Source organism: Gopherus evgoodei, chromosome 1 (assembly GCF_007399415.2).
Source record: "Gopherus evgoodei ecotype Sinaloan lineage chromosome 1, rGopEvg1_v1.p, whole genome shotgun sequence".
Taxonomy (NCBI): domain Eukaryota; kingdom Metazoa; phylum Chordata; order Testudines; family Testudinidae; genus Gopherus; species Gopherus evgoodei.
The window spans coordinates 119,342,881-119,368,017 of record NC_044322.1 but is presented as its reverse complement, the minus strand read 5'-3'; the positions used below and the strand labels follow the sequence as shown (position 1 = coordinate 119,368,017).

General features: G+C 45.4%; 1 protein-coding gene across 6 annotated transcripts in view; it reads right to left on the bottom strand.

The window, feature by feature from the left end:
* Positions 1–7,574: 7,574 nt before the first annotated feature.
* TSGA10 (testis specific 10) overlaps positions 7,575–25,137 on the bottom strand; it is a 140,640-nt gene continuing 123,077 nt past the window's right edge. For all 6 annotated transcript variants that reach the window (XM_030570549.1, XM_030570586.1, XM_030570576.1 and 3 more), the window contains one exon: positions 7,575–10,662. In XM_030570549.1, the coding sequence (XP_030426409.1) occupies positions 10,638–10,662 (25 nt within the window). In that variant the 3' untranslated portion in view covers positions 7,575–10,637. The remainder of the gene's footprint in view (positions 10,663–25,137) is intronic.

Below are 25,137 nucleotides of genomic sequence, written 5' to 3'. Positions count from 1 at the left end.
CCACTCTTTTTCTGGGTTAAGAAGTATTGGGAATAAAAACGCTTCCCTCTGTGTTATGATGGTACCTGTTCCATGGCACCCAGATGTAGGTGGTGGTTTACTTCTTTCTATAGAAGGTGTTCATGAGCAGGGTCCCTGAAGAGGGAGGGTGGATGTGTGGGCTGAAGATGAATGGTATATAACCTGAATGGATTATTTTTAGAACCTATTTGTCCATGATGATGGATTGCTACGCTGCATTGAAAGGGTTCAAGCAGTATCCAAAATGGGGGATGGTTAGCGATGGTGTCAGCACTGAAGAACGTGGGAGGTCTTTTGGGCCTTCAACCAAACCCTCAGAATTGTTTTTCAGAGGGCTGGCGGGATGTTGATGATTGAGTTGGAGGTTGGTGATGCTTTAGAGGCCTCCGTCTTTGCCTTTGCGTGTTGTAGTGCCTCTGTCGTGAGGCGTACAGGACAGACATGGGATAGTATTTACCCTGTTTTCTTTTTTGTGCAGGTGTGTATGTAACCAGGGAGCAAAGTGTCACCCTCAAGTCTTTCAGGGTATGAAGGGACTCATTTTTTTGCCATGAAAAACTTCTGGCCATCCAAGGGAAGGTCCTCCATGATGGATTGTACCTCCCTTGGGAAGCCAGACAGGTGGAGCCACAAAGCCCAGAGCATAACTATGGCAGTAGCCATGGAGTGTGCCACTGTATCAGTCGCATCTAGAGATGCTGGTAAGGTGGTTCTGGACAGCAGTTAGCCTTTTGAAATGATGGACTTAAATTGGTCTCTTTTGTCCTCCGGTATGATGTCAATAAATTCAGCAAGTTTTGAATAATTTGTGTGTTCATATTTGACCATTAGGGCAGTGTGTCTGGCAATCTAGAACTGAAGAGTGGCGGATGAATAGGCCTTGCGGCCAAAGAGATCCAGACATTTCCACTCTTTGTCATATAGGGTGGATCTGGCTCGTTGTTTGCCTTGTTGGTTGACAGCATCAACCACTGGTGAGTTCAGCGTGGAGTGAGAAAATAAGAAATTTAGTCCTTTAGAGGAAATGTATTTCTTTTTATCCACTCTCTTGCAGGGGGGCGGTATCGTAGTTGGAGTCTACCATATGTTTTTGACCAGCTCCCTGAGTGTGTCATTTTATGGGAAGTGCAATTTTTGATGAGGAGGATGTATGGAGAATGTTCATTAATTTGTGCTTGGACTCTGGGACCTCCTCTAGAGGGATCTCCAGGGGATCAGGCATTATGGCCTCCTTTGGGGACAAGGAAGAAATGTTGGTTGTTGGTGATGTGTCCTGTTCCCAGGCCTCCTCCTGGTCTTCAAAGCTTTCCTAAGTGGGCTCTGAAGGTACAGTAACTGAGTGTGGTGGGGGAGATCTAAATCTCTCCATGTATAAGCTCAAGGGCCTGGGGTACTGTTGCCTGTATGCCCCCACCCCAGGGGTTCCAGTAGGGCCACTGAGTGGGGAATGGTATATGCGGTGGCATCCATGGAAAGGCCATACCAGGTCTGGGTGTCAGCCCTGTGGTGAGCTTTAGGTTGTACAGGTGGACCCAGCACTGCAGTAGATTGAATGGGAGAGGAGTGGTGATATGAGAAGGCACCCACCCTCCTCTTCACTATCTTCTTCCTTGACAGAGAATGGTGGGGGCAGAGGTGAAGTGGGCTGACACGGTGCCATGCATGCTGGAGAAGCATTGATGCCAAAGAGGGGTGATTCCAGCATCGATGAGACATGGAGGTCCGCATGATGTAGGAAAAAGTGCGATGCCGATGGTTTCAGTACCAAGGTGGTCGGTGCCAACAGTGCTGTTGTAGTCACGGTTGTTGGTGCTGGCATTGGAGTGCTATTGGGACGGGAGGTGATGCCTTAATGTGCATGGAGCATTTCAGTGTCATATCTTTAGGAAGCTTTGTTGGCATTGTACTGGAGGAGGTAAGTTTGTGTTTGCTCCTCGACTCTGAGCCTGCCCACTTAGGGTCACTGGCTGTGGTGTGTGTCAGTACTGAGGATGAGGAGCAGGCTGGAGACTGTTCTTTTTGTCGGCTCCCTGAGAGGAGAAGTCAAAGCCCTTTTCCTTGCTACCTTTTTGGAGGAGTGAGCCTTCTGCTGTGAGGCAGGTGAAGTCACCGGGGAACATTGTCCAGGAGAACTGGAGGGGGTGTCTGCAGACCTGGATCAGATTCTGGGTGTACAGACACCTCCATGAACCGAAGTTTGGAACACAGGTCTCTGTCCTTCAGATTGGTGCATGAGAGGATTTTTGAGGAACGCGTCTCCCCTAGACACCAGACACAGAGTGTATGTCCAAGACTGAGATCACCTCTCGGCAGGAAAGGCAACACTTGAAGCCCAGTGAACGGGGCATGGCTCAAGTCATAGCTGTTCAACCCTAATGATGAACAGTAACTAGGCTAAGGGGTATTCAAACTCAGAGTAAAAACGTGGGGGGGGAATAAATGGGGAGAAAAGGATAAGTAAATATAACTAGGGTACTATAAAAGCAGCAAAGAATCCTGTGGCACCTTATAGACTAACTGACGTTTTGGAGCATGAGCTTTCGTGGGTGAATACCCACTTCATCAGATGCATGTGCAGGACTCTTTGCTGCTTTTACAGATCCAGACTAACACGGCTACCCCTCTGATACTAGGGTACTAAAGATTACTCTCAACTATTTTAACACTAAGTATAGCTATCAATCTTAACACTGCTGGGAGCTCTGTCTCAGGCAGAGGACAGCTGAGAAGGAACTGAGCAGGGACAGGTCATGTGGCACTAGATAGGTGCTGACAACAGCGCAAGACAGGGAGAGCACATGCACCCAGACGATCACTGCTGCTGAAATTCTCTGATCAAAGGTGCAGGGACACACCAACACCTGAAGTGAAGCACTCACAGGAAGAACTAACAGCTAATCTTTGCTGTTTCAGAAAGATATGGCAAATCAAAGCTTGACCTGGGAGGATGTCTATTTGTATGGATCAGATAGAGAACCTCTTCCATTTAATAAGGTAAGTCAGTGGTTCTCAATCTGCAGCCCAATCAGCACACAGCTGCAGCCCATGTGACATCCTCAGGGCCATACAGGTACTATATATATTGTGTGGATGCAGCCTATGTAATACATAGGCAGCTGCATGTACAGTCCACATGGTAAAGAAACCACACCATCAGGTATTGGACCTGAAGAGTTGGGATGAAGGAGAAGGACATAGTCCTGGGAGATCACATCCATATCTCTTCAGAGCCACAACAGAGGTCTGACCGATAGGGCTAATAGAGTCAAAAATCAAAGCTGATGAGGCCATGCTGGGACTATTAGAATAAGGTGAATAGAATCTTGCTTGACTTTGGATAAGACTATAGGCAGGAACAGAACTGGAGGGAAGGCAAAACAGGCTTTTGACCAGGGAAAGAGGAAAGCATGTCAATGAACCCAGGCAGTGACCCATGCAAGAACACAAATATGACAAACAGGTCCATCTAGGAAGTTCCCCACTGCTGGAAAAATCGACCTACACACATCCAGTCAAAGAGGTCACTTCTGGTGACCTGTGAATGAATGAACTCCCTCACAAATATTCGTAAGTTCTATCCATCAGTCCAGGGAGGACAAAACCTGAGCTGGTACTTGAACCATCACGTCCATGTGATAATGGGCCAGTGAGTACGCCGAGGCTGCCTAATGCTCTATATCACTGAGGTGCAGAAAGACATGCCGCACCACATAAATCAGTGGTTCCCAAACTGTGAGGTGCACCCACCCCCAAACAGGGCTGGAGCCAGCCCCTACAGGCGTAGGGAGGTAGTGCCACACTTCCAGCCCTGCTCTGCCCCCAGACCTCAGCTGTACTTCTAGGCCCAGCTCTGCCCTCATTCCCTCCTGACCCACAGACCAGCTCTGACCCAAGCCATAGCTCCATTCCTCCCACTGGGCTCTCCTCTCATTCCCTCCCCGCCCCCAGACCAGTTCCACGCCCCAGGTGCAGCTCCGCTCTGCCCACATTCTCTATCTACCCAGATGCAGCTCTATTCCAGTCCCTGCTTCACCCCCAGGCTGGCTTCACCCCCAGCTGCAGCTCCACTCCACCCCCTGCTCTGCCTCTAGCCCAGCTCTGCCTTCATTTCCTGTCTGCCACAGCTCCTCCCACATCCCCAATTCTGCCCCAGCTCTACCTTCTGGGATATTGTTTTCTTTTTGGGAAAGATAGGGAGCATTTAAAAATCAGTCATAACAAGAAACTAGCTCCAACCTTAACTGTGGAGTCCCTATTGCCACATCAAAAGATGAGTCAAGAAAGCAGTTCTGCTGAGTAAGGAGTAGTTACGTTTTTACACAGTCACTTTTTCTGGCCATACATTTTAAAAGAAAGTATTAAAGTGCATAGGAAATAGCCACAATCTTGTCTAAGGGCAGGTGCCCTTTGGAATAGCCACATTTAAAATGTTACAGTAGTGTAAGTAGATTAGCTCATCCATATTCAGACAATCTTCTCCCCAAAAGGCTTCATTAAGAACTATGCATATGCCAAATTAAGACAGCCTTTACAACAGAAAAAATATTAAAAGGTGCAAGTTTATTTACTGCTTTGTTCAAGCAAAAACTGGCTTTGCCAATTTAAATTAAGTTTGACAGAAACAACTGCAAAAATACAGTATAACAATAAAAAGAAAAATCATATGAATAGCAACTCCAGAAAACCTTCACTGCTGCTATTTATTCCCTATTCTGTTTATTTTGCCATTTTCTCTGGATCTGCTTGTCCTGCACCTGGGAGCAGAAGATCTAAGAGAAAGGTAAACTTGAGAAGCACATTGCTCAGCAGGCCAAGTTGCGGGGCAACTCTGACAACAAAGAAGATTCTTGCTTTCTTTATGTTCTATATATAATTGCAGGGGTATATATTTAATCAGTTACGAACATATTTGTTCTTCCTCACACCTCAAAGGAAAAAACAAATACTGGGAGTGTCAGTTGTTAACCATTCCCATATGAGAAGGCAGAGGTAGGAAACCTCAGACTAATTTCAGGACCAATCTGATCCTACTGAAATCAGTGGTAAAATTGTTTCATGGACTTCAGTGGGAGTAAGATCAGACCTCAAGCCGCAGAGAGCCAAGGTGGAAGCAAATTACAATATGGTAGAAAGGAAGACCATCTAGCAGTGGAGGTTTTTAGATGGGAACGTTATATATCATAACTTTTTCAATTTTTCTATTTGACTATTTATAAAGTTAAGTGTATACATTCACCGACTTTTACTTTTTTACCTTCTGAAAGACACAACTGTATAAAGCCTTACTGACGTTGACTTAATGTGTCAGCTAAGGATACGTTTTTAAACCCAATCCAACCCAAATTACATGTGCCATGACATAAGAAAAATAGAATATTTTCTTCAACTCATCCAGATAGTAATTTTTTTTCCTTTTGAAAAATGTCCCAAACTCAAAACCCTTCCTGAACTTTCTGGTGCAGGAATCCTTTTCCACATGCTCAGGCAATCACACTTCTTGCCACCACCAGAGTTACTAATTCATTCACTTCCCTTTTATACAATGTCTCTGCTGGGGATCAACTAGAAGTTGCAGAGGTTCATATAAAAGTATTTGTTTAATATATAAGAATATACTTTCCCCAAACTCCCTATGTCTTGTGTAATTAAAGTAGTTGTGAATTAAAGATTTCACTCCTCACAGATCCTCCAGTACAGATCAGTGAGACGTGTATGTAATTCCTTAAGCCCTTGGGGTGCTAGATATCAAGTATATATTTTTGTTAAAACAATTTTATTCATATTGAGATAGCTTCCCCTTCCATATCATGTTATTAACCCTCATTTAAATCCTTATTTAAAAGCCTTCCCCATGCATTCATGAATGCTTTCTTAAAAAACATCTTTTAAGGCTTGAAAAATCTCATTTCTGAACTAAACATACTTCTATTTCCATAGGCTTAAGAAGAGGCACCTTACCTGGAGTGGCCCTGTTTGCTGCTGCAGGCCTTGCTGCTATGTAACACTCTATAGCTTGTACTCAGAAGGAAGGTGCATTAATATTGGGCTGGACTAGCTGGTGAGATGTAGACATCCTAATTCTGGCATCAGAATTCTGCTACCAAAGTAATTCTAGACTGTGGGCATTTTATCTGGTGAAAAGCTGAAGCTAAAAGAAGCTGGCTGAGCACAGGCAGGAGAATTTGAACTGTCTCTAGAACAGTAGTCTCCAACCTTTTTAAGTACAAGATCACTTTTTTAATTTAAATACAATCCAGGATCTACCCTTCCCCGAGGCCCCACCCCACTCACTCCATCCCCCACCTCCATCCATCACTCTTTCTCCCCCACCCTCATTCACTTTCACTGGGCTGGGGCAGAGGTGTGACTCTGGGCTGGAGCAGAGGGGTTTGGAGTGTGGGAGGGCGGGTCCTGGCTCAGCCTGGGGCAGGGGGTTGGGGTACAGGAGGAGGTGAGGGGTGCGAGCTCTTGGAGGGAGTTAGGGGGCTCCAGGCTGGGGTGCAGGAGGTGGTTTGGGGTGTGGGCTCAGGTCTGGGGCACGGGCTCAGGGGTTCAGGAGGGGGTACAGAGTGCAGGCTCCCAGCAGGTGGCAGTTACCTGTCCAGCCCTGCACTGCTCCCAAAAGCTGCCAGCACGTCCCTGTGCTGTGACCCCTGGTGGGGGCACCTGACTGCACGCTGCCCATCCCTCCAGGCACCATCCCCACAGCTCTCATTGGCCGCAGTTCCCAGCCAATGGGAGCTGTGGGGGCAGTGCTTGCAGGCAGAGTGGCGCACGGAGACCCCCTGCCTCTGCTCTCACCTTGCAGGAATGTGGAGCCTGCCTTAGCCCTGCTGCGCCACTGGATTTGTAGTGACCGGAGATTGCAATTGACTGGCAGAAGCTCAGTGATCGACCACTTGATGACCATTGCTCTAGAAGCAGCCAACAGCGAGAACTTTCAGGGGAATGAGAAGAAATTAATCTGGTAATTGGTCAATTTGCTTTGAAACAACAAAATAAACCCCATTGGTCCAGACTGTTCACATGTTAATAATAGTCTACTTGCAGGAATTGTTAAAAATATGTTGAAATGGTTTCTGTGTAGCAGGGTGTTACGAATTTCTCCTGCTGAGTTTCTGGAATTATAAAGGTAAGGAGAACAGTGTTTTATATAAGCCACTTCCCTCAGAAAAAGAAAATCAGATGAAGCATGTGACATGGACTAAGGTGAGAGGCACTTTACTGTTAACTGTGGCTCCTGTTAATAGTAAATGATGTTTAAGTAAAATACTCCCTGTTGGCTTACCTTGAAATGGTGTCCACAGCCTTGAGTAAGCAGAACCCAGTAAAACACAAATCACTGGATGAATTAATCACAAATTAACCGAGAATGGCTGCTGATCAGATAACAATATTTCAAGAATTCCTTTTGAAGTACTTTAGCATGCTTTGTTACACAAACTCAAATACATTTTATAGCATTTCATAAATAGCTGAGAAAAAATTAAATAAAACTTCAACAGATTTAGTATGATTTTATTCATTCTAGAAAATACAATTATGTTCTCAAATTCAAATCTGTAAAAATTACTATTCCTCAGATTGTTTGCAAATAATAAAATGATTAAGTGAAATATGAAAGCATAACAAACATTACAGTATTAAGTGTGCCTAAATGTCACATACAATATACCAACAAGAAACAGAAATGATAAATAAATGGATTATTTTCATATGTTTATTTCCAAACAAGAATACTATAATAAAATGACAAGAAAACTGCCCTACCACCAAGATCCCACAGTATGAGGAAAGATAAACCACTGCAAAATGTTATATAAACATTTAAATCTTGACACATTCAAAATTCTTCCCTGTTTTAAGGAGTGAAAAGAGATATGTTATTAAAAAGATTAAAAGGCTGCTGTCAGAAATAGGAGAAAGCTATAAATACTGTCCTGGTTTAGTTCATTACACAATTTTCACTTAGGAAATTAAGCAAAGTTTAACATGCTTGAATGAAGTAACAGTCTCAAGACTTTTAGAATATACTGTTATAGCATACAGTGCTCAGTGAACTAATACCATCCAAATCCCCTCATCTGTTTACAGCAGAACAAGAATCTCAGCAAGGTTTTAGTTTTTTAAGTTACACTGGTGATTCACAAACTAAGGCCAGGTCAGTTTATTTCTCCTATCTTTTTTCCCTCTCCCCTCCGTTTCATTCTTTGATCTCAATTTCAGTTAAATGCAGTGATGGTGCCAGTACCAGCCAATAGATCCTGTCAAAGCTCTCTCTTATTTTAATATTGTATTTTTTAATGTGCACAAATTTAGAGCAACTAAATGCTCCTGGAAACCAGGCCTAGACCCATCCCAAATTCATGACTAAAGGTCATCTTCTGTTATGTTCCTCCTGCCCATCCATTCCACTTCAGAAATCTTAGTCTCTATGTACAGTCTATACTGCAGTAAGAGTAGCAGTAAGAGGTCCATGTATATAGGGGAATATTAAATTCTGGTTTGCTGAGTGTTTTCTAAACAAAGGCCAGCCCTGAACATTATTATGGAAGTGTCACATCTAATACTGTTATTTTGAAGCAGTATTCTCTTAATCTGGCTCTAACTAGTTCTGATTAAAAAAAGCAATACCAACAAGTTAATTAAAATAATCTTTTTGATGGATAGTGTAACATCATCAATCAACTGATTTTTCTATGCAGTCACAGAGCATTGTTTCTATTAACATGAATACTTGAAAATTTATGTTTCTTGGGGTGGACCTTTGTATACCATGTACAATCTTGAGGATACCTCATTTTTTCTTACTTAACCTCTCCCTCTTCATGCCCTATGTTACCCACATTAGTCTTATGGATAAGGATAATCAAATTCCCTTCAGATCCCATCAACAATGCTTTTTAAATCAGACTGCAGCCTCAGTGTTGAATGGCACAAATTATTCCTTCTCTCTCATATTCTGGAGCTGAGTGCAGAATTCCCAGCCTATTAGCAGCCCAGTGAGCAAAAGAATAATACCAAGGTCTGATCCCACAGCCCTTATTCATACCAATAGTTCCATTAAGGTTAGTGGGACTACTCATGCGGCTAAGTACTAGTCACTTAAATAAAGATTGCAGAATCAAGCCTCAAAAATTAAACCCAGGTCTCCCAAACAGAAGATTAGAGAATTGTAGCTAGAAAGCAAGGCTAAACTTAAGCATTTTTGTTATAAAAATATATATCACAAACAATTGTTTTTGCACATTATTCCTCAAAATACTTTTTAAAAAGTTTTTTTTAAGAACGCTTTGTTTTACTATAAGAAGTTTTGATATGTGCTATACTACTAGTAGGTTTTAGAGGAAATGAGAGGCATTTGAAAGCTGAATTTGAAAACCATCACAAGTGATGTATGTATGTGTATGTATATAACACATACCAGAGTAAACCATTAGAATGAACAATCCTCCCTGCCCCAAAGAAAAGACTGGCTACACAAAACATTTTCAAAAGGTTTCGCTGTGTTATTATGGTCACAAGGGTGAAGAAGTCTCCATAAAAGTTAAGGGAACAGGCCAAATGGAAAATAATTGGAAATAAAATAACAGCATTATTTTTCACTGTTTCCAGACATAGAAATGGTAATACACCCAGACAGGTTATAGCAGGGAGAAAGTTTTACTTAGGCTTTACAATTCATATTCAATCCAGGTATAGTGATAGGTTTATAAAATGATTTGGAAGAGTTGAATAAAACCTGTCAAGCCTGCACCTCAAATCTGAAGGGTGCAAAAACTTGACATGAATTAACAAATGTCACCTAGCCCCTAAGATTTGTATTAGTTTTCTTTTAAATTTTAAGCAAATTAATTTAAAATACAGATATCTTTACAAATAAAATTTATCTACATTAATAAACTTTGATAAGAGGTTAGCACAATTGTAATATGCTCAATAATTAAATACTCCTTCCAATCATAGTATGCATATATTTGTAACAGACTCTCATACTAATATTCATAGATGGGTAATAGATTTACTGGCTTTGAAATAAAAATGAATAAAACCTGATGTTAATCCCAAGAGTATCAAAATGCAAAAGTAAGGAATTAAGAGAAGAATGTGCCTCATCTTGAAGAGAAGGCTTGGCATGTGCTTTCAAATGTAAACACAACAACATACTTTGGCAAAAATACATCCAACTTAAAAAAAATCTGCATCCAAATATCTGTTGTAAATTTTGTATGGTTACACTCTTCTTCATTTTCCCTACTACTGTATACATTTTTAATAGGGGAACATACAAACTTTTCCCTTTGCACACTATCAATGTACAGATGCAGCTGTGTGCATTTCTCCTTCTATTTCCTGAAATGGGTCATTGTGATATCGCACTAAATAATAAAGGTTAGCAGTATAAAAAATACAGAACATAAAGACTGATTTCTTTCCATTGACCAAAATAAAAGAATTTCAGATTATGTGTTCTCTTACATTGGTATATTAACGTATATTTAACGTAATTTAACAGTCAGCAGGGAAAAACAATTGTTTAACAAACGCTGAGTTCATTTTAAGCCTACAGTTTTCCAGAGGATGTGCCGATTCAGTTCATGTCATCCTGAGTAATGTTAGAAGTCCCTGAATGTAGAATTCCTACAAGAGAAGAAAAAGTGTGAAGTTGAACTGTTTGTATATTCACTTAATATAGAAACCCATTCAGAGGTTAAATGTATGCAATGTAAGTGCTTAATCCTGCAAGCGCTCTGTGTATGTAACTCCCATTCACTTCAACAGGGATTCCATTAACAGAGGATTTGCAGGACTAGGCATTAATAGCCCAATTTTCAGAAGTAATGAACACCCAAAATGCCCACTGAAGTCAAAGGCAACTTTGGGCTCCTTCTACCATCTCTGAAAAATCAGGCTACAAGTGCCTTTCCTACTTCCTGATCAGGACAGTAGGTACACAACATTTGGGTTCACTTTACAGAAACAGAAGAGTACTACTTTACAGGCAGTGGAAACTCATGAGACAAATGCACTAAATATTATGAAACCAAGATATCAGGAAAGGAGCGAAGATGATGAAAAAAGTAAGAGGGAGAAGACAATTATTGTCTGATTTACTTCTGATGTTCACAATCCCACTGAAACAGAAAGATGTTAATTGGCTGACTTAGGCCTGGTCTACACTATGTGTTTATACCGATTTTAGCAGCGTTAAACCGATTTAACGCTGTACCCGTCCACACTACGAGGCCCTTTATATCGATATAAAGGGCTCTTTATATCGGTTTCTGTACTCCTCCCCAATGAGAGGAGTAGCACTAAAATCGGTATTACCATATCGGATTAGGGTTAGTGTGGCTGCAAATTGATGGTATTGGCCTCCGGGCGGTATCCCACAGTGCACCACTGTGGCCACTCTGGACAGCAATCTCAGCTCAGATGCAGTGGCCAGGTAAACAGGAAAAGCCCCGCTGTCATAAACAGATAGCTAAGGGTTAATGTCTCTTTCACCTGAAGCACCTGACCAGAGGACCAATCAGGAAACCGGATTTTTTCAACTTTGAGTGGAGGGAATTTGGTGTCTGGGGTCTTTGTTTTCTGGCTGCCTGCTTTCTCTGAGCTTTGGAGAAGTAGTTCTGTTTTCTAATCTTCTGTTTCTAAGTGTAAGGACAAAGAGATCAGATAGTAAGTTATATGGTTTCTTTTCTTTGGTATTTGCATGAATATAAGTGCTGGAGTGCTTTGATTTGTATTCTTTTTGAATAAGGCTGTTTATTCAATATTCTTTTAAGCAATCGACCCTGTGTTGTGTCACCTTAATACAGAGAGAACATTTGTATGTATTTTTCTTTCTTTTTTTATAAAGCTTTCTTTTAAGACCTGTTGGAGTTTTTCTTTACTTCAGGGAAATTGAGTCTGTACTCACCAGGGAATTGGTGGGAGGAAGAAATCAGGGGAAATCTGTGTGCGTTGGATTTGCTAGCCTGATTTTGCATTCCCTCTGGGGGAATAGGAAAGTACTTTTTGTTCCAGGACTGGGAACAGAGAGGGGGAGTCACTCTGTGTAGTTTCACAGAGCTTGTGTCTGTGTATCTCTCCAGGAGCACCTGGAGGGGGGAAGGAAAAAAGGATTATTTCCCTTTGTTGTGAGACTCAAGGGGTTGGGTCTTGGGGTCCCCAGGGAAGGTTTTTCAGGGGGACCAGAGTGCCCCAAAACACTCTAATTTTTTGGGTGGTGGCAGCAAGTACCAGGTCCAAGCTGGTAACTAAGCTTGGAGGTTTTCATGCTAACCCCCATATTTTGGACGCTAAGGTCCAGATCTGGGACTAAGGTTATAACATGAGTGGCAGCGGGTGGGAGAGAGACAGAATCCAGAAGCCAGTAGGAATATTATATTTTTCTTTTCTCTGCTAAGGGCTTTTTAGCAGAGAGAAACAGTTTGGTTTTAAAAGGGAACCAGAGAGAAATTTTTTTTCTCTGCTCTCTCTGGCAGTTTGTGGCTTGCATGTTAAGCAAGAAGTCGTTAAGGTGCTATCACGAGTCTTTTGTCACACAATAGCACTCCCATTGAGAGTCATACCAGCACTATATAAATGCAAATAAAGTGGTTTTTCAGGTTTACTTAACATTGAAGATTAGCTAAAGGCACTGTTGCTAGGCAGACTTCAGGAGGCAACAGAGAGCCTGCAGTTCAGAAGAGAAACACCGGAGGGCACCCCAACACAAGAAAACAGGAACCATGTCTACCAAGGCAAAAATTGAGGCCGAAGACCAATTCAGAGAAGCTGAACACAGGCGACAACTGGAAATAAAACAAACAGAGATGGAAATAAGAGAGAGAGAAAGAGAGGCAGCCTACCAAAGAGAACAGGCAGCCTACAAAAGAAAACTAGAAGAAGAACAGTTGGCCCACAGAAGGAAGCAAGAAGAAGAAGAGGCGGCCCACCGCCGAAAAATGGAAAAACAACAAAAAGAGAATGAAGAGAAGGAAAAACAGAGAAAACATGAACTGGAGTTGGCAAAAGCTGGGCTGCATGTGCCAGCCAACCCTAACAACCCGGCGCCAATTATTGTTCCACAGCACAGGAAATTTCCCACCTACAAGGCAGGTGATGACACCGAGGCCTTCTTGGAAAATTTTGAAAGAGCCTGTCTTGGGTACAGCATCCCCGAAGACCAGTACATGGTAGAATTAAGGCCACAACTCAGTGGACCTTTAGCAGAGGTGGAAGCTGAAATGCCTAAGCAGCAAATGAATGACTATAAACTTTTTCAAACGAAGGCCAGATACAGGATGGGGATAACCCCAGATCATGCCCGTCGGCGCTTCAGAACCCAAAAGTGGAAACCAGAGGTGTCATTTCCCAAACACGCCTACTACATTGCAAAAAACTATGAGGCCTGGATAACAGGAAACAACATTCAAACCTTGGAAGAACTGAACCTCCTCATACAAATGGAGCAGTTCCTGGATGGTATTCCTGAAGACATCACACGGTACATACAAGATGGAAAACCCAAAGATCTCGCTGAGGTGGGGGAGATTGGAGCCAAATGGATGGAACTGGCAGAAAGCAAGAAAGCTACTGTCAAGGGGAACGATTACCACAGGGGGCACACAGACCATAAACCCTACAACCGAGGACAGCCAAAGACCCCACATACCACCCAAGTAAAGCCACAGACACCCTACCCTTCCACCTCACCAGTCTCCAGTAACTCACCTCGGCCCAGTGACCCATCAGATGGAAGATGCTTTAAGTGTAATGAACTGGGACATATCAAGGCCAACTGTCCCAAGAACACCATGCAAGTGCAATTCATTACACCACCATCACACCAAAGATCCTCAGGCCCGGATGCCTCTCAAACACCCTTGGAGCGAAGGGAAAATTTGAGAGTGGGCGGAAAGAAGGTTACTGCGTGGAGAGACACGGGGGCACAAATGTCAGCTATCCACCAATCCTTCGTTGACCCCAAATTCATCAACCCAAAGGCCAAAGTTACAATTTACCCCTTCATGTCACAAGCTGTAGACTTGCCTACAGCTCAACTGCCTGTCCAGTACAAAGGCTGGTCAGGAATGTGGACTTTTGCAGTCTATGACAATTATCCTATCCCCATGCTACTGGGGGAAGACTTGGCCAACCAGGTGAGGCGGGCCAAGAGAGTGGGAATGGTTACACGTAGCCAAACCAGGCAAGCTTCCAGACCCATTCCTGTTCCTGAGCCGTCCACAGAGGCCCCGTCTGTGTTACCAGAGACCCAGACAGAGGTAGTGGACCCGGATTCCATGCCTACCACTGAAACAGCCACAGCATCTCCAGTCCCAGGCCCGGAACTGGAACAGCAACCAGCACCAGCAAGTGCAACCACATCTTCAAACTCAACGCCAGAGGGCGCCAGCAAGCCAGAACTGGCAGAAGCAAAAGACAGCCATACCCAAAAGGCTCAGCCAGAGCCTGAAATACCCTCAGGTGCACCAGCGGAGAGCGGTTCACCAGCAACGGAAACAACCCCATCACCTACATCGCTTCCAGAGGGACCAAGCCCAAGTCCACAGTCTGAGGAAGAACTGGTGACCCCAGCCTCAAGGGAACAGTTCCAGGCTGAGCAGGAAGCAGATGACAGCCTTCAGAAAGCGTGGGCGGCGGCACGGAGCACCCCACCGCCTCTCAGCTCTTCTAATCGATCCCGGTTTGTTATAGACCAAGGACTTTTATACAAGGAAATTCTTTCTGGTGGACACCGGGAAGAATGGCAGCCGCAAAAACAGTTGGTGGTTCCAACTAAGTACCGGGGGAAGCTCTTAAGTTTAGCCCATGATCATCCCAGTGGCCATGCTGGGGTGAACAGAACCAAGGACCGGTTGGGGAAGTCCTTCCACTGGGAGGGGATGGGCAAGGATGTTGCCAAGTATGTCCGGTCTTGTGAGGTATGCCAAAGAGTGGGTAAGCCTCAAGACCAGGTCAAGGCCCCTCTCCAGCCACTCCCCATAATTGAGGTCCCATTTCAGCGAGTAGCTGTGGATATTCTGGGCCCTTTCCCAAAAAAGACGCCCAGAGGAAAACAGTACGTACTGACTTTAGTGGACTTTGCTACCCGATGGCCAGAAGCAGTCGCTCTAGGCAACACCAGGGCTAACACTGTGTGCCTGGCCCTAACAGACATCTTTGCCAGGGTAGGTTGGCCCTCCGACATCCTTACAGATTCAGGGTCTAATTTCCTGGCAGGGACCATGGGAAAACTGTGGGAAACTCATGGGGTGAATCACTTGGTTGCCACCCCGTACCACGATCAAACCAATGGCCTGGTGGAAAGGTTCAATGGAACTTTGGGGGCCATGATACGAAAATTCATCAACGAATTCTCCAATAATTGGGACCTAGTGTTGCAGCAGTTGCTGTTTGCCTACAGGGCTGTACCACATCCCAGTTTAGGGTTTTCACCATTTGAACTGGTGTATGGTCACGAGGTTAAGGGGCCATTACAGTTGGTAAAGCAGCAATGGGAGGGGTTTACACCTTCTCCAGTAACTAACATTCTGGACTTTGTAAGCAACCTACAAAGCACCCTCCAACACTCTTTAGCCCTTGCTAGAGAGAACCTAAAGGATGCTCAAGAAGAGCAAAAGGCCTGGTATGACAGACATGCCAGAGAACGTTCCTTCAAGGTAGGAGACCAGGTTATGGTCTTGAAGGCGCAACAGGCCCATAAGATGGAAGCATCATGGGAAGGGCCATTCACGGTCCAAGAGCGCCTGGGAACTGTAAACTACCTCATAGCATTTCCCAATTCCTCACTAAAGCCTAAAGTGTACCATGTTAATTCTCTCAAGCCTTTCTATTCCAGAGATTTACAGGTTTGTCAGTTTACAGTCCAGGGAGATGATGCTGAGTGGCCTGACGGTGTCTACTACGACGGGAAAAAAGACGGTGGCGTGGAAGAGGTGAACCTCTCAACCACCCTGGAACGTCTGCAGCGGCGACAAATCAAGGAGCTGTGCACTAGCTTCGCCCCATTGTTCTCAGCCACCCCAGGACGGACTGAACGGGCATACCACTCCATTGATACAGGTAATGCTCACCCAATCAGAACCCCACCCTACCGGGTGTCTCCTCATGCCCAAGCTGCTATAGAACGGGAGATCCAGAACATGCTACAGATGGGTATAATCCGCTCATCTACCAGTGCATAGGCATCTCCAGTGGTTCTGGTACCCAAACCAGATGGGGAAATACGCTTTTGCGTGGACTACCGTAAGCTAAATGCTGTAACTCGTCCGGACAACTATCCAATGCCACGCACCGATGAGCTATTGGAGAAGTTGGGACGTGCCCAGTTCATCTCTACAATAGACTTAACCAAGGGGTACTGGCAAGTACCGCTAGATGAACCTGCCAAGGAGAGGTCAGCATTCGTCACCCATGCGGGGGTGTATGAATTCAATGTCCTTCCTTTCGGCCTTCGAAATGCACCCGCCACCTTCCAGAGGCTGGTAGATGGTCTACTAGCTGGACTGGGAGAATTTGCAGTTGCCTACCTCGATGATGTGGCCATTTTTTCAGACTCCTGGCCCGAACACCTACTCCACCTGGAAAAGGTCTTTGAGCGCATCAGGCAGGCAGGACTAACTGTTAAGGCCAAAAAGTGTCAAATAGGCCAAAACAGAGTGACTTACCTGGGGCACCAGGTGGGTCGAGGAACCATAAACCCCCTACAGGCCAAGGTGGATGCTATCCAAAAGTGGCCTGTCCCACGGTCCAAGAAGAAGGTCCAATCCTTCTTAGGCTTGGCCGGATACTACAGGCGATTTGTACCACACTACAGCCAAATCGCTGCCCCATTGACCGACCTGACCAAAAAGACCCAGCCAAATGCCGTTAAGTGGACTGATGAGTGTCAAAAGGCCTTTACCCAGCTTAAGGCGATGCTCATGTCTGACCCTGTGCTCAGGGCCCCGGACTTTGACAAGCCATTCCTAGTAACCACGGATGCATCTGAGCGTGGTATAGGAGCAGTGCTCATGCAGGAAGCAACAGATCACAACTTCCATCCTGTCGTGTTTCTCAGCAAGAAACTGTCTGAGAGGGAAAGTCACTGGTCAGTCAGTGAAAAGGAATGCTATGCCATTGTGTACGCCCTGGAAAAGCTACGCCCACATGTTTGGGGACGGCGGTTCAAACTACAAACTGACCATGCTGCACTAAAGTGGCTTCATACTGCCAAGGGAAACAACAAGAAACTTCTTCGTTGGAGTTTAGCTCTCCAAAATTTTGATTTTGAAATTCAACACATCACAGGAGCTTCTAACAAAGTTGCTGATGCTCTCTCCTGTGAGAGTTTCCCAGAATCCAGTAGTTAAAAAGTGTTCTTAAAATGTAGAAGTCTGTTAGTTATATACTTAGGGGTATATGTAAAGGTGCATGTGTTGTATTAATCTGTTTATTTTCAAGTTCTAGAAGGAAATCGCCGCCAGTGCGCTTCCCCACTGTCTGCAATTTGGGGGGCGTGTCATAAACAGATAGCTAAGGGTTAATGTCTCTTTCACCTGAAGCACCTGACCAGAGGACCAATCAGGAAACCGGATTTTTTCAACTTTGGGTGGAGGGAATTTGGTGTCTGGGGTCTTTGTTTTCTGGCTGCCTGCTTTCTCTGAGCTTTGGAGAAGTAGTTCTGTTTTCTAATCTTCTGTTTCTAAGTGTAAGGACAAAGAGATCAGATAGTAAGTTATATGGTTTCTTTCTTTGGTATTTGCATGAATATAAGTGCTGGAGTGCTTTGATTTGTATTCTTTTTGAATAAGGCTGTTTATTCAATATTCTTTTAAGCAATCGACCCTGTGTTGTGTCACCTTAATACAGAGAGAACATTTGTATGTATTTTTCTTTCTTTTTTTATAAAGCTTTCTTTTAAGACCTGTTGGAGTTTTTCTTTACTTCAGGGAAATTGAGTCTGTACTCACCAAGGAATTGGTGGGAGGAAGAAATCAGGGGAAATCTGTGTGCGTTGGATTTGCTAGCCTGATTTTGCATTCCCTCTGGGGGAATAGGAAAGTACTTTTTGTTCCAGGACTGGGAACAGAGAGGGGGAGTCACTCTGTGTAGTTTCACAGAGCTTGTGTCTGTGTATCTCTCCAGGAGCACCTGGAGGGGGGAAGGAAAAAAGGATTATTTCCCTTTGTTGTGAGACTCAAGGGGTTTGGGTCTTGGGGTCCCCAGGGAAGGTTTTTCAGGGGGACCAGAGTGCCCCAAAACACTCTAATTTTTTGGGTGGTGGCAGCAAGTACCAGGTCCAAGCTGGTAACTAAGCTTGGAGGTTTTCATGCTAACCCCCATATTTTGGACGCTAAGGTCCAGATCTGGGACTAAGGTTATAACACCCGCGAAATTTTGATTTTCATTTCCTGTTTGGCCAGCGTGGAGCTCTGATCAGCACGGGTGGCAATGCAGTCCCAAATCCAAAAAGAGCTCCATCATGGACCGTTCGGGAGATACTGAATCTGATCGCTGTATGAGGAAACAAATCTGTTCTATCAGAACTCCATTACAGAAGACAAAATGCCAAAGCGTTTGAAAAAAAAATCTACAGGCTACACAGTGCTGTGTGACAAGCGTAACGGGAAGCCAGAGACTCAAACGGACGCTCATGGAGGGAGGGAGGGGGTACTGAGGACTCCAGCTATCCCACAGGCCCCAGCAGTCTCCGAAAAGTATTTGCATTCTTGGCTAAGCTCCCAATGCCTGTAGGGTCAAACGCATTGTCCGGCATGGTTCAGGGAATAGCTTGTCAATTTACTCCCTCCCCCCCCCACGTGAAAGAAAAGGGAAAGAAATCGTTTCTTGACTTTTTTCAATGTCACCCTATGTCTACTGAATGCTGCTGATAGACGCGATGCTGCAGCAGTGAAGAGCAGTATCCGCTCCGCTCCTCTCCCCTCCCTGGGGGCAGATGGTGCAGTAGGACTGGTAACCGTCCTTGTTATCAACCCGTGAGTGCTCCTGGCTGGCTTCAGGTGAGGCTGGCTGGGGGCGCCTGGGTGAAAATAGGAATGACTCCCGGTCATTCCCAGTAGATGGTACAGAACGGCTGGTAACCGTCTTCATCATAGCAACTGGGGGCTGAGCTTCAATCAGCCCCCTCCCTTTCATGTGAAAAGAAAAGATTCTGTACTGCCTGGACTATCATAGCAGTGGGATGCTGGGCTCCTCTCCCCCACACTGCTTAATGTCCTGCCTGGACTATCATAGCACCAGGAGGCTGCCTCCCCCTCATTTTATGTCACTAAAAACTCAGTGTTTCTTATTCCTGCATTCTTTATTACTTCATCACACAAATGGGGGGGACACTGCCACGGTAGCCCAGGAAGGTTGGGGGAGGAGGAAAGCAACGGGTGGGGTTGTTGCAGGGGCACCCCCTGTGAATGGCATGTAGCTCATCATTTCTGCGGGATCTGACACGGAGCAGCTGTACTCTCTGATACACTGCTTCTCTAGTACACTTGCCCCATATTCTAGGTAGGACTGACTCTATTTTTAGAAACCATAAAGGAGGGAATGACTCGGGGAGTCATTCCCAGTTTTGCTTTTGTGCCCCCTGCCGATCTCAGCCAGGGGCACCCATGATAGCAGCAGACAGGACAGAAGGACAGATAACCATCATCTCATTGCCAAATTACACTGGCAGCAGACGGTACAGAACAACTGGTAACCATCTCTGCTATCATGCAAAAGCAAATGAATGCTGCTGTGTAGCGCTGGAGTATCGCCTCTATCTGTGGCATCCAGTACACATATGGTGACTGTAAAAAAAAGAAAAGATGAATGGGCTCCATGGCTGCCATGCTATGGCGTCTGCCAGGGCAATCCAGGGAAAAAGGGTGCGAAATGATTGTCTGCCATTGCTTTCCCGGAGGAAGGAATGACTGATGACATTTACCCAGAACCATCCGCGACAATGATTTTTGCCCCATCAGCCACTGGGCTCTCAACCCAGAATTCTAAGGGGCGGAGGAGACTGCAGGAACTATGGGATAGTTAGGGAATAGCTACCCACAGTGCAACGCTCCGGAAATTGAGGCTAGCCTTGGACCATGGACGCACACCGCCGAATTAATGTGCTTAGTGTGGCCGCGTGCACTTGACTTTATACAATCTGTTTTATAAAACCGGTTTATGTAAAATCGGAATAATCCCGTAGTGTAGACGATGCCCTTTAAATCGATATAAAGGGCTCTTTAAATCGGTTTCTGTACTCCTCAACGAGAGGAGTAGCGCTAAAATCGGTATTATTATATCAGATTAGGGTTAGTGTGGCCGCAAATCGATGGTATTGGCCTCCGGGCCGTATCCCACAGTGCACCACTGACCGCTCTGGACAGCTATCTGAACTCGGATGCACTGGCCAGGTAGACAGGAAAAGCCTCGTGAACTTTTGAATTTCATTTCCTGTTTGGCCAGCATGGAGCTCTGATCAGCACAGGTGACCACGCAGAGCTCATGAGCACAGGTAACAATGCAGTCTCCTGAGAATAGAAAAAGAGCTCCAGCATGGACCACACGGGAGGTACTGGATCTGATCGCTATATGGGGAGAGGATTCAGTGCTAACAGAACTCCGTTCAAAAAGACAAAATGAAAAAAACTTTTGAAAAAATTTCCAAGACCATGAAGGACAGAGGCCACACCAGGGACTCAGCGCAGTGCAGAGTGAAAGTGAAGGAGCTCAGACAAGCCTACCAGAAAACCAAAGAGGCAAACGGAAGGTCTGGGGCAGGGCTGAAAACATGCCGCTTCTACGCTGAGCTGCATGCAATTTTAGGGGGCTGCACCACCACTACCCCCCCCATCCTTGGATTCCGTGGTGGGGGTTTATAATCTCAGCCATGCCTGAGGATTATGTGGATGGGGAAGGTGAGGAGGAGGAAGAGGAGGACGAGCTTGAAGAGAGCACACAGCACTCTGTTAGCCCCAACAGCCAGGAGCTTTTTCTGACCTAGATGGAATTACTGTCCCAGCCCTCCTAAGCCACTAGCCCAGACAGTGAAGCCATGGAAGCGACCTCTGCTGAGGGTACCTTTGGTGAGTGTACCTTTGTAAATATAAAACATGGTTTAAAAGCAAGCTTTTTTAAATGATTGATTTGCCCTGATGGCTTGGGATGCATTCGCGGGCAGTAAAGTTATTGGAAAAGTTTGTTAACATGTCTGGGGATGGAGCGGAAATCCTCCAGGGACATCTCCATGAAGCGCTCCTGGAGGTACTCCAAAAGCCTTTGCAGAAGGTTTCTGGGCAAGGCAGCCTTGTTCCGTCCACCATGGTAGGACAATTTACCACGCCATGCATGTAGCAAGTAATTGGGTATCATTGCATGACAAAGCATAGCTGCGTATGGTCCCGGTGATTGCAGGCATTCAAGAAACATGCGTTCTTTATCTTGCTCTGTTATCCTCAGCAAAGTGATATCGTTCATGGTAACCTGGTTGAAATTCAGGAATTTAATTAAGGGGACAGCGATGGCCTTTTTCTTACAGGGGTGTTTGCCTGTTGCTTACAAGAAATCCTTCCTTCCATGTAGCCAAGCAGGGGGAGGGGAGGAAGGATAGCGCTGAGCTTTCTCGTGTTTGGCTAGCAGGAATCTTCCCAGCTACCAGCCACGCGGTGGAGGGGGAAGGGGGGTGATTAGCAGTGATCTTCCATGATACCAGCCATGCGGTGGAGGGAGGGGGTAAAGAATTGGAGGGGGGGTGGGGGTGGCTTCTGTGAATGGAAGTGAAGGCTGCTGAATCTGAAAGACAATGGCTTACCATGGCCGCATGCAAGCTGAATTCTGATGCCCGGACCTGCGTCTGTGGGATCTGTAACACCAGAGCCCAGGCACTCAAAGTTAAGATGCAAAATGCGACCTTGTAGTGAAATCACATGTGCTGTGTAAAGTGAATAGTGCTGTTCACTGTGAAAGAGTATAACCATTGTTCTGTAAAATGTATCTTTTTAAATACTTCTCTCCCCTTTTTCCCTCCCTCATGCAGCTGCCATTTTTCAAGCCTCCCTACTCCATCCCAAAGGCTAGCTCAGATAAGGCGGAGGAAGAAGAGGATGCGAGACGAAATGTTCTCTGAAATCATGGAAGTAACCCGCAATGAAAGAGCTCATCTGAATCAGTGGAAGGATGTGGTATCAAATTGCAGGAAAGATGCCAGTGAACGTGAGGACAGGAGGGACCAAGGTGAGGAGAGGAGAGACGCTCGAGATGAGAGGTGGCGGCAGGAAGATCAGCGGTGGCAGAATGAAACGCTGGGGCTGCTGCGTGATCAAACTGACATCCTCCAGCGTCTGGTGGAGCTTCAGGAAGAGCAGCGAGGTCACAGAGTGCCACTGCAGCCCCTGTGTAACCACCCTCAGTACTCACCATGTTCCATATCTTCCTCACCCAGATGTGTAAGAACGCGTGGGGGAAGGCTTTGTGCACCCATCCACTCCACCCCCGTGGACAGCCCAACCAAAAGGCTGTCATTACATTGAAATGATTTTAGTGGCCTTTTCCTTCCCTCCTATCCTCCTCCCAAACTGCACCCTTGCCAGTTCTCTCCCTCTTTTTCTAATGACCTTTTTAATAAAGAATACATGATTTTTAAACGATAGTGAATTTATTTGCTTAAGCAAGCTGTAATCGAAGGGGGAGGGTGGGTTTCTTACAGGGAATGAGTCAATCAAGGGGGTGGGGTTCATCAAGGGGAAACAAACACAACAGTCACACCGTACCCTGGCCCATGATGAAACTCGTTTTCAAAGCTTCTCTGATGCGCACCGCTTCCCGGTGTTCTCTTCTAATCGCCCTGGTGTCTGGCTGCGCGCAATCAGCGGCCAGGTGATTTGCCTCAGCCTCCCACCCCGCCATAAAGGTCTCCCCCTTACTCTCACAGAGATTGTGGAGCACACAGCAAGCAGCAATAACAAAGGGGACATTGGTTTGGCTGAGGTCTGAGCGAGTGAGTAATGTGCGCCAGCGTGCCTTTAAACGGCCAAATGCACATTCTACCACCATTCTGCACTTGCTCAGCCTGTAGTTGAACAGCTCCTGACCACTGTCCAGGCTGCCTGTGTATGGCTTCATGAGCCATGGCATCAAGGGGTAGGTTGGGTCCCCCAGGATAATTATTGGCATTTCAACATCCCCAACAGTTATTTTCTGGTCTGGGAAGTAAATTCCTTGCTGCAGCATTTTAAACAGAGCAGTGCTTCTGAAGACGCGAGCGTCATGAACCCTTCCTGGCCATCCCACGTGGATGTTGGTGAAACGTCCCTTGTGATCCACCATTGCTTGCTGCACCATTGAAAAGTACCCCTTGCGGTTTACGTACTGGGTGGCCTGGTGCGCCGGTGCCAAGATAGGGATATGGGTTCCATCTATCGCCCCCCCCCCCCCCGCAGTTAGGGAATCCCATTGCAGCAAAGCCATCCACTATGGCCTGCACGTTTCCTAGAGTCACAACCTTTTGTAGCAGCAGCTTAGTGATTGCTTTGGCTACTTGCATCACAGCAGCCCCCACAGTAGATTTTCCCACTCCAAATTGATTCCCGACTGACCGCTAGCTGTCTGGCGTTGCAAGCTTCCAGAGACTATTGCCACTCGCTTCTCCACTGTGAGGGCTGCTCTCATCTTGGTATTATGGCGTTTCAGGGCAGGGGAAAGCAAGTCACAAAGTTCCATGAAAGTGCTCTTACGCATGCAAAAGTTTCGCAGCCACTGCGAATCGTCCCACACCTGCAAAACTATGCGGTCCCACCAGTCTGTGCTTGTTTCTCAGGCCCAAAATCGGCATTCAATGGGTAGAACCTGCCCCATTACCAGCAGGAGCTCCAAAGCGCAGGGGCCCGTGGTTAAGGAGAATTCAGTTTCCATGTCCTCATCACTCTCGTTGCCGCGCTGCCGTAGCCGCCTCCTCCTCCTCGCCTGGCTTTGCAGTTCATGGTTCACCATAGACTGCACGAGAATGCGTGAGGTTTTTACAACGTTCACGATCGCGGTGTTGATCTGAGCGGGGTCCATGCTTGCAGTGCTATGGCGTCTGCACAGTTCACCCAGACAAAAAGGCGCGAAACGGTTGTCTGCTGCTTTCACTTAGGGAGGGATGAGGCTGTACCCAGAACCACCCGCGACAATGATTTTTGCCCATCAGGCACTGGGCTCTCTAACCAGAATTCCAAGGGGCAGGGGAGAATGCGGGAACTATGGGATAGCTACGGGACAGCTACCCACAGTGCAATGCTCCAGAAATCGACGCTAGCCTCGGACCATGGACGCACACCGCCGAATTAATGTGGCCGCGTGCAATCAACTTTATAAATATCTGTTTTATAAAACCGGTTTGTTAAATCGAATTTATCCCGTAGTGTAGACGTACCCTTAGTCTCCAACCAAATCACAGTCCAATCGCTTGATTTGTTTTTGTGAGAGGCAGAGGAGAAAGAAGGCAGAAGGAATGAAAGAACAGTGCTGGTAATGTCAGCATTGGTGTGGGCTCCCCAAATATTTTAGGTATCATAGAACCAGATATTAGCTATGAAAAAGGCCTCTCCTTCCAATGGTGAATTGTCTATCTTGTCCAATGATTGTCCAGTTATCAATGATTCAGGTGATAAATATACCATCACTTCTACTGAAGGACTATTTCATAGTATAATAAGTTCTTACAGGAAGAAAATAGTTGTATTAACTCCTAATTGTACCTGTTTAAACCATCCTAAGCAATTTTTCTATTTTGCTGGTTTTAACAATCTTAAAATATTTTTGTTATTAATTTGGTCAAGATACACATTTTCCATTATTTTTTCTTCTGTCAATCTAGCCTCTTAATTACTGTGGCTGAGTTTGTTCCAGTTTGTCTAAGTTGTCAAAAAACTGGGCAAGGAACAATGATCTGAAAGGTAATTACCACCCTGAACATTCAGTCCCAGAAACCAAACAAAAGGAAAGAAGAAAAACCTGAAAAACAACAGCTCAGTAGTAAAGAGTTTGTATACACACCCTTTTGTTTAACTAAAACAAATTTTTAAAAAATCAGTTTAGTTAAACTTGTAGAAACTCTTAAGTGGACAAACTTAAATTGGTTTATCC